The following is a 10,000-nucleotide window of genomic DNA, read 5'->3' on the forward strand; positions in this document are numbered from 1 at the left end:
TTATGTTTATTGTTGTTGTTATTATTATTATAAGAAGAAGAATGATAAATGTGTTCTTTAAAACGTATTTTACATCAAGTAGAAGTCTTAGTGCTTTTTACAGTCCTTTTAAATCAAAGGGAAAATACTTAATATGAAAACGCTCTCTTAAAGGGAGAGTTTCACGTCTCAGCACATGGGCAAACTGTCACGTTAGCCCAATTAATTTGCATTGTTATTGAAACAATCGAAAGCACTAATGAAGGAAAAGGAGACAATGCCATAGAAGTGTAATTACTGACTGGAATTACTTTTGCAATCATTTCCTTTGTGTTATGAACGTAACCTGCGCAAAACTGTGAAACTTCCCCTTAAAAAGAAAAGAAGTTGCATTTAATCTTGATTTAAAACAGACCACAGTGAAACACTGTTTAATTATATTGTGGTCTCTTTGGGTCGCCATCATGAATATCGTGGTGAATGAACACGATTATAATGAACAGATGAGAGTATTTTTGAAAAAACGCGAAGAACATTTTGATCACCCGATGTACCTGCTATATAGCTTTTATGATCATTGCGGCTTTTCCATGGTCGTATCTCCTCACTCAGTCTTATCTCGGAGATGAGAAGTGAAATTTAATGTACACGTACTTTTATATCCTCCAGCTCTTCAACTTTGAGCATAAAAGATATCGATTATTTGGTGATGGGTCGATAAATGCTATATTTGTTCCTGTGTTTTGTGTATCTTAAACCACAGCCGCAAGTCCAGTCCACTCTTCTCTGACTTCGTTTGTACTCAGTTTTTTCGAAGCTTGGCAGGAATGGCAAGGTGGTTAGCTTTTGGTTATCCTACACTCATCTGGACAAGCTTAATTCACTCTGATATCTTTACTCATTTTTCCGACTGGTGTCGGTGAATCGGCCTCGTTCAACTAGTCGTTGCCTCAGCGCATTGGCGTTAGCTGACCAATCACAGTCAAATGTGACCATATTTGGAAAAGGCTGCTCCTTAGTTGTGTTGAAGTGGGCAGATATCAATACACTTGTGCCATTTAAACGTTTAAAACGCAAACAGCTATTGTATTCATAAACTATAGTAAAGAAATACTGGCATTTCTATCAGGGGAATTAAAAAGTCCCGACTGGATATCATAGTAAAGTGAAAATTTACATGCGCACCTTTTTGGTGGCGCAAATTTTTCCTTTCGTAATGAGTAAAAAATACACCTGTCTTATTTTGTGCTGCCCGAAGCATGTATACTCAACCTTCATTTTACCCTAATCAGTAAGTTTGCCTTTCAAAGAATAGTGGCTTAGAACCGGCGTGAACAGGTGGTTACCTTCGATTGCGCAGGGTTCAAAGGCCTCTCCTTAACAAAGGCTGGCTTTTCTTCGCATAATAGGACCCAAATTAAACTCTACCGCACTTTGAATTAAACTACGCAGCTCGTTTAGTTTATAACTATTCTGAGTGGTTTTTTGCCTGATCAAATTAATTTACAACGTTTTCCAATTTGGCAAATAAATGGATGGTTGTTGTTAATTCAGAAGGCTAAAGCGTAGTGCCTGTTAACGAGCTCGGTAACTATTTGCGCTTCCATTGTAAACAGAGTGTTTTTGTTTTATATGCTTGTCTTGTGTCAAACCAGTAAAATTGGCAGACTGTCTGAATTCAGTTTGCTGTGCACGAGTAAACAAAAGTTACTTTTTTAAACAGATGCGGCTAAAAAGTTTGGTCGAGCAACAATGTTTGTAAGCCCTTGTCTATTATGTCTGTTCAATCAAGCCATGTCTTCTTCATTAAGTCGGAGTCTTTTTGAGATGGTCAGATAATTTTCTTATTGAACATGCACGATAACACCTGCTCCATTTATAGACAATAAATGGAAATATAAAATTGCGCCCCAAATAAAATTTATTTGAAAAGGTTTGGTTTTTTTTACCTGTGTCATCTTTTCTCTATTAGCTTTCGGGTTAAGAGGCGCTTCTGTTAATAAGACAGGATGTTCCTCCGGAGCGACACGCAGCTCGTTGTAAAAGGTGTGATGCCAGATCTGAGAAATAAACGAAAATGCGTCAGACTGTAATTTCGACCATATTTTAACACTGTAAAATCGTAGCCTACCTTCTCCATGTCATCCCAGTTGGTTACTATGCCATGTTCGATGGGATATTTCAGTGTCAGAATTCCTCTCTTGCTCTGAGCTTCGTCGCCGACGTACGAGTCTTTTTGACCCATTCCAACCATCACACCCTGATGTCTTGGACGGCCAACGATGGAAGGAAAAACTGCTCGAGGAGCATCGTCTCCGGCGAAACCGGCTTTGCACATACCGGAGCCATTGTCCACAACCAAGGCAGCAACTTCTTCATCGGCCATTTTTTTATTCTGTGATTTTTATCCCGAGCGGAAATGACATCAAATGTAAGTCTGACTTCTGTGAACGCGTAAATATGTTGTAGCTGCGTTACGCTTTAAATAAGAGAACAAAACGCTTCTTAATCTGATTGGTTGAAATGATCCACATCATGCATGCAAAGGTTACCTGCAGATCTTATTTGACTTCATGTTTATTTAAGAAACATTGCTCCGAATTTTCCTTAAAAGTCAGCGTTCCAATATGCAATAAAATTATACTTAACCCGTATGATCGAGCAGGGGGTAGTGTTTTTATTCAAGATATGCTGTCAATATATTTTTCGAATTACCTGACTCTCGCCGCAGACGAATTCTGAGGCAATGTGGACTTTTTAACCTAATATGGGCATATTTACAACTGAGGTCTTTCCCACCCAGACATCGCATCACAGGTGGCATATGAAGACACGCCGATTCAACTACACAATTCGTTGGCTTTTTTAACTATTTCACTTCCAACTTAGTCTTGTTTGATACGAACTAAATGACAGTTTCCTAAAATACGTTTTTATAAAATACCGAAGTTCTTTATATAAGGTTCCTGAGAAGAACGGTGCAATAGCTTTTATCAGCAAGAACTTGGACACTGGCTGGCAGAAAGTTATCGAAATTTATTATGGAACTACGAGATACTTCGTGTTGTTTTGCTATGTTAAAATCACCGGCCTTCTTCTTTTTCCTATTCTTTTTAATCTTTGATATAACGTAAAGCCAATTTTTCAGCTCTTATTTTAGGCATGATTTTGTCAAAATATGGTTCAAGTTTGTCTTTTTCGTAAATTCTCGAAGGCCGTGATCGTTCTGGCAACGAGGTGACGAGTACTTCCTCAATTATAGAGCGGTCGACTCAAGATAAGAAACGTCATTCAGGGAGACATTATTGTTTGAATTTTAAGAACAAATGTCCCACCATGTAGCTTCCTTCATTTTTGTGCCAATTTTATGAATTCCTTATCGGGTTATAATAACGAATTTTGTATTCAAAGTGAAAATGTGAATTCAAGAGTTACGTGAAGTCTTGACGGATGAATGCACACTTCATGAAGAACAATATCGTTCCTTTGGAATATCCCTCCCCGAGCACTTGTTGTCAGACTTGACAAATATCGGTTTTTAAAAATGCTACATCTATTTGGCTCGTTGACATAATTCGTGTTCGTGCAAAACCCTGGTCGTTTCCGAGGTCCATTGAAAACCCAAAAAATGGAGAGTTAACTACTTCTGTGATTTGACGTATCGTCTTTGTTTCCACACTTGTTTATGTAAATATTCAGGTACTTCAAACATTAATATTTCACCTCTATGGTCAAGCTACACTTAGATTGATTTTGTAAAGGATATAAGCAACAAAATCATCTTGTCATTCCAGATTACCCTAACTTTGTGATCCAGTTAATTATAAGTTTGATACGTGATTGAAATGAAAGAAACGCAAAATCATCTCTTTTTTTTTTTTTTACCTTAGTCTCTCGGTCGGAGTAATCGGTTTCGATGACTGGAAACACGGCCAGTCATTGGAAGAATGTGCCGTTGAACTTTTATAGAAACTAGGGGAAATATAATGTAAGGGGTGATTAATTTTTTATTTTCAAGGTCTTAACTGAGGGCACTCACCAATGGTCATAAGTACAGTTGTGTTGACATTGTTCGTTGTAAACTCCATTGCATGTTGAAATTGCATGGAGTGCGGACAGGGGAATTATACGATCACGTGAGCGTCTACTACCTTTGTTTTAAGGTCAGTCCAAAGACAAATTCCAAGCTGGGTTTCATGTAGTACGAGGTAAGATGGATCAACCTTTGATAAAACGGTTCAGAATGGAGTCATGATAAAGCGAAGCGTTGTCTTTACAAGTTCTTTATTAGGAAATACAGTACTGTATCACACCTACAAAAATAGAATAAGCTTAAGCACAATAAAGAAGAGAAATTTGTATTATTTGTATTTCCACAATATTTGACACGCGATATTTGGTCAAGTCTGTTTTTTTTTTTTTTTTTCAATCCTTATTGAATTGTTCATTTAACCCAGCAAGTGAGGCAAAGTTCGATTGAAGATTTAGAAGCATTTGCGATGAACGATGGAAGGACCGGATTCATCATATTCTTGCTTGGAGATCCACATCTGTTGGAAAGTGGACAGAGAAGCTAAGATGGATCCACCAATCCATACAGAGTATTTACGCTCGGGTGGGGCAATGATCTTGATCTTCATTGTTGGAGGAGCCAGAGCTGTGATTTCTTTCTGCATTCTGTCAGCGATTCCTGGGAACATAGTAGAGCCACCAGACAACACCGTGTTCGCGTACAGATCCTTACGGATGTCCACATCGCACTTCATGATGGAATTGTAAGTGGTCTCGTGGATGCCAGCAGATTCCATTCCGAGAAAGGAGGGTTGGAACATGGCTTCTGGTGCACGGAATCTTTCATTGCCGATAGTGATGACCTGTCCGTCAGGAAGTTCGTAGCTTTTCTCCAAGCTGGAACTTGAGGCGGCCGTCTGCATTTCTTGCTCGAAGTCGAGAGCGACATAGCAGAGCTTTTCTTTGATGTCACGCACGATCTCACGCTCTGCTGTGGTGGTGAAGGAATAGCCACGCTCGGTGAGAATTTTCATGAGGTAGTCTGTCAAGTCCCTGCCGGCCAAGTCGAGACGAAGGATGGCATGGGGAAGAGCATAACCTTCGTAGATTGGAACTGTGTGTGATACACCATCACCACTGTCAAAGACGATACCTGTTGTTCGACCAGATGCGTACAGAGACAATACAGCTTGGATGGCAACATACATGGCTGGAGAGTTGAAAGTTTCAAACATAATCTGCAGAAAGAAAGTAATAAACTTGTGAGAATAATTAAAAATATATTGATTGTGGTTGCTGCAAGAGGGCTATATATTAAAGCTCTGGTGGAAGATGAAAACATTTTAAAAATGATCTTTGTGTTGGTACAAATATTGAAGCACTTTAAAGAAAACGATTTCTTTTTAAAGAAATGAAATTAACAGTGGCTCGACGAAACAGCTCGGCTTTGAAAATTCTTTGCTTTTGTCTGCTCTTGATAGAATTCAAATCGTTTTATTTTAGCCACACGATTAATTTTTTAATGAAACTTGGCCTTCAGGTGATGTCAATCATTCAGGCCGGTTACAAAAGAGGCCACCAAACCTGCATATAAATTAATGAACGTTGTTGGAACAGTTCTGACCAATCACGCGTTTTCTTTACCAAATTTGGGCATTAACAGTTGCAAGATGCGATCAAGCAAGTTTCTCGAAAACTTCCTTCCCAAAGAAGGAAATATGATTTCACAAAGCCTCCAAAATTTCTCTGTTTAACTTCAGATTTTTGCTTCGACTTCAAAAAGGTTGTGCCTGTTTGGTCTGAAATTTCACGATAAAATTTAGGAATATTTTTCAGATGTATGCAAATTTGGCTAAGTGACCGGGACTCGATATTCTTGGAGCACAGTAAGGCTGCCAGTTTGCCTTTCGCAATTAAGTTTTGTAGAAAGATAAGCTACATAGGCGAAACTAACACGAACGAAGGCCTGCAGGGATCGACTGCTCATGTTTTGTGTCCTGAGAACGTTATTAACAATAAATAAACAAGTCTGCTTCAGAGATCCGTAGAAAATTAGAATAATTAGAACAACAAAAATGAACAAAGGTAAAAAATCGTTCAGCATGAGAAAACACCGAGATATCACAAAGAATTGCTGATGTTCAACCAGGGAATTTTTCAACTGTCTTGCAAATAATTTGGTTTTGAGCCCCTCCCTCTCGTTAGCAAATATGGACAACAAGGAAACGGTTCAGAAAGCCGGCGAAAATTTACTTTCAGTTGCAAAGCGATAATTTTAACGAGATCCCATTACCTGTGTCATTTTTTCTCTGTTGGCTTTTGGATTTAGGGGAGCTTCTGTCAGCAGAACTGGGTGTTCCTCCGGCGCGACACGCAGCTCGTTGTAAAAGGTGTGATGCCAGATCTACAATTTGAGAAGATACAACGTTAGCAAATGCTCGAATTCGACATACTGCTTCGAATACTAAACTGACCTTTTCCATGTCATCCCAGTTGGTCACGATGCCGTGTTCGATAGGATATTTCAGAGTCAGAATACCTCTCTTGCTTTGAGCTTCGTCGCCGACGTACGAGTCTTTTTGACCCATACCGACCATCACACCCTGATGTCTTGGACGGCCAACGATGGAAGGAAAAACTGCTCGAGGAGCATCGTCTCCGGCGAAACCGGCTTTGCACATACCGGATCCATTGTCCACAACCAAGGCAGCAACATCTTCATCGGCCATTTTGTAACAAGGTTGAAATTTGAACACCAACGTCTACGGGTAAACTTGCTTGTACTTTTTGCTTAAGCTGTGTGATCGCCAGTGATCCCTGGCTCAAGCTTTATGCCCGCTGATGCTTCAATTTGATTGGCTAAAACTGCCTACGCACCCAATGATGTCAATCCTAGTGGAATACTCATGTTTATTTAAAACAGCAGTTGTCATGTCCTTTCATAGGAAGCAACAAAAATTTCCAAATTTGGCATCGTTTTCGACCATTCTATCGTCTAATGGGTGACATACAGCGTTAGAAATTTCAAATTTGGCATGCTTTGAGGTATCTGTAGATGCTCAATCACGCGCACATTTTCCTAAATTTCCTGCAAAAGAATATGAAGTTGAATGCAACTGTTCTCTCTTGAAGGACCAGAACTTGTTTTCTTTCTCAAATGAAAGTTTTCTGTTATGAAACAGTTTACGCAGCTAGGGATCATGAAAAGGCATTATCGGGTGGTTGTTTGTAAATATCTGTTCATTGTAATTTTCTGTTACTCGTGGAATATCAGTATACAGCGCGCTTAATTTGCATTTATTGTGGTTGTTTGTTCAAAGGTAATGAAGCGTAATATTTCCAACGGAAGACTCTACAGCTCCATTTTCTTTTCCAGAACTTAACAGATAGCCCAAAAGCTTTCTAAAGTTTAGCATATAATACAGTTGAAAGTTTGGTTTGAAAATTTTCAGATGTGTTGCCATTTATCTTTGCTTTAAAAGCAGACCAAAATAACGATAATATTTCTTACTAATCGTTTGCAGAATAGTTCACGATATTTTATTTTAATCACCTCAACAGTCATGCAAGTTAGAATTCACAGCAAAATGATGAAATTATATCAGCGAAAAAGAGCGATTTGTGAGTGCAATTCCTTCTTCAACATGTTCAAGATTTTCTTTTTTGGGCGATACCGATTGCCCTTGATGTGGACACTCCCTGTGAGACCGTCTAGTTCACGGTGTAAGTGCTCTTTAGGAAGATATCTCGTCGCATTCCTTCGTTCTTTATATAGCAATAACACTACAATATTTCCTGCGCTGCAAGTCGCGAAATGAACCAGAAATTGATGTCTTTCGTCTTCCTAACTCAATACTCCTTTTTCATTAGAACATACTAACAACACTACCCAGGCTGGGTGCCGGGGAGTCAGTTAAGGTAAAAGAAAGGTAAAGCTGTAGTCTAATAGGCCAATTAACTTAAATACTTAGGGACACTTTTAAAATCTTGGTAGGATACAATGAAGAACAATTCAGTTTGTAGTCGAACTTACTATACCATACAAATTTAAGAACATGGTTAAGAACGTTTTCAGGCTCAAGTGACAAACAGAAGAATAATAAGAACGGTCAGCCTTAGCCCCAAAACTAGACGTTGTTCTAAAAAAAGAGTGTATGCATGAACGTTTAATTTCCTTCTCTCTTTCAGAAACACAAGGGTGTTACCGGAAAGTTCCGTTGCGTGTTTTGCTTGATCGGTGTGAGATCATGATTCAATCATCAAAGAAAATAAGCGTTTACGTTATTGTCAAAACTAAACTGTTGATCTGAATAATTATCCGAGCTATGCGCTAAATAGCATACAATTTGTAGCTGTCCAAGCATTCTTCTTCGGTTTTGTGACGTCATTTCGATGTCGTATTTCCAATTTGTTTTTAAACACAAGCGAAAATCGATATATTCATTTAAGTGGCGTTTGATTCTTATTACTTATAATGCAGATTTCTCACTAGACAATTTTTTCTACAAGTGTTGAGGCGTAAAAATGTTTTTAAACTATCTGACGTATTTTTCGAATTCTTATGTAAACCAAAGGATTTCAGTCACTTCATCGAATCAATATTTTATCTTATTGTAATTAACAAAATAATACACTTGCATTCTGCGAGGGTGTTGTTGTTAGTTTTTTTTCCTGACAAGAAGAGCTTAAAGTACCGTTGAGGGTACCATTTAATTTCAAGGTTTACAAAGACTTCGTGAAGATTGTTGATCGCTTACAATATCACATTGCATGATATGAATTGGTCCAATATCAAAGTGGCCTTGAAAAATCTTACACTCAAAATTCTCAGCATTTCGAAAGTTCTGCATACTTGGGATGAACGTGAGACTGAGCACCCAGTTTCATGCCGGTTTGGCCTTTAATTCGCAGTGCCTTTGATAGTGTTTTTTTGTGAAAAACATTTATTTGGAATGAGGTGAACTTGTACTTGCATTTTAGACGAGAATAACAATTTGACTGAGTTTATTTACAATTTCCACCAGGAGACCATCAAATGGTGCCCCTATCTACACTTACTACTTGAGTTAACCCTTTCCCAAATATATTTATTTTTAGATGAAGGGGGTAGTTTCTAAAGAAACTGTGGTGCTGCGTCAGCGGTGGGGAAGTAGTATACAACTGTATACAAAAAGAGTTAGCCCTTCGCTCTGACAAAGGGCTAACGCTCGAAACGTCAGCTTTTAGAATCTCTGTACGGTGGTCAATTTACATTTATCAACTCCGTTGATAAAACCAAATTTTTGTATTTATTGTTAGAAGGGCTTTTTCCCTCAAAAAGTGTCATACGCGAAAAATGCGTGTTTGTTGGGTTATATGACGTAAAGCAATAGCACTGCCGTAGCTCTGTTTTGATTGGGCTTTTCACAAAGTCGAAACTCCCACGAGAGGCGTTCTATTAATATCTCTGCTTGAGAAAGGGTAGACTCAAGCCCAGTTTAAAAGATAGGAGCACTAAATCATGGTACCTTGTTCCATTTTTTCTCGCTCACTGTTCAGCACTCCACTCGGCAAAAAACTAGGTTGATAACATCGCGGTGAAGGATGTTAAAACTGGGAGATGCGACTAGCAAGTGGAGTGCTGCGAAGCGAGTCATGAAATAAAAGTAATGAAAGAGAAGCGTTTCTTGCTGTTGCGAAAAATGAAGAAAACCAGCGAGAACCAGGGAAAGAAAGAGTGCAACATGACAGGTAATACAAAAAAGGACGGAATTATTTGTCTCATTTCATGAATCGTCCAAGTGGTGTAGACGCAACGAAAAGACAAAGCTGGAGATAAGAAGTTATATTGATAAGATTAACGATGGTGCTCTGTTTCATTGTGTCACTGACATTAGAGGTTGAAGAGACTCAGTATCAGGATTGAAAGGCAAATAATGATATTGAGGTTTTTTCAACGTTCTAGTTTAAGTTGTTGTTATCGTGCTAAGGTGAATGTTCTCTTTCAATTAAACGCCTTGCCTTGACTATA

At 38.6% G+C, this 10,000-nt stretch overlaps 2 protein-coding genes across 2 annotated transcripts in view; both read right to left on the minus strand.

Moving 5' to 3' along the window:
• Window positions 1–2,549, minus strand: part of LOC137971221 (actin, cytoplasmic-like) — a 5,488-nt gene extending 2,939 nt beyond the window's left edge. Inside the window, exons 1-3 of the mRNA XM_068817994.1 lie at window positions 2,532–2,549; window positions 2,111–2,423; window positions 1,929–2,039 (exon numbers count right to left, since the gene is read on the minus strand). Coding sequence (XP_068674095.1) covers window positions 1,929–2,039; window positions 2,111–2,365 — 366 coding nt within the window. The 5' untranslated portion in view covers window positions 2,366–2,423; window positions 2,532–2,549. The remainder of the gene's footprint in view (window positions 1–1,928; window positions 2,040–2,110; window positions 2,424–2,531) is intronic.
• A 1,697-nt stretch (window positions 2,550–4,246) lies between these two features.
• LOC137969749 (actin, cytoplasmic) lies at window positions 4,247–6,822 on the minus strand. The gene is made up of 3 exons (XM_068816103.1): window positions 6,465–6,822; window positions 6,284–6,394; window positions 4,247–5,228 (listed from the first exon to the last, which is right to left on the minus strand). The coding sequence occupies exons 1-3, from the start codon at window positions 6,717–6,719 to the stop codon at window positions 4,464–4,466; spliced, it is 1,131 nt and encodes a 376-aa protein (XP_068672204.1). The 5' UTR covers window positions 6,720–6,822; the 3' UTR covers window positions 4,247–4,463.
• Between the last annotated feature and the right edge of the window lie 3,178 nt (window positions 6,823–10,000).

The sequence above is a fragment of the Montipora foliosa genome, chromosome 9 (assembly GCF_036669935.1).
Source record: "Montipora foliosa isolate CH-2021 chromosome 9, ASM3666993v2, whole genome shotgun sequence".
In the NCBI taxonomy this organism is placed as follows: Eukaryota; Metazoa; Cnidaria; class Anthozoa; order Scleractinia; family Acroporidae; genus Montipora; species Montipora foliosa.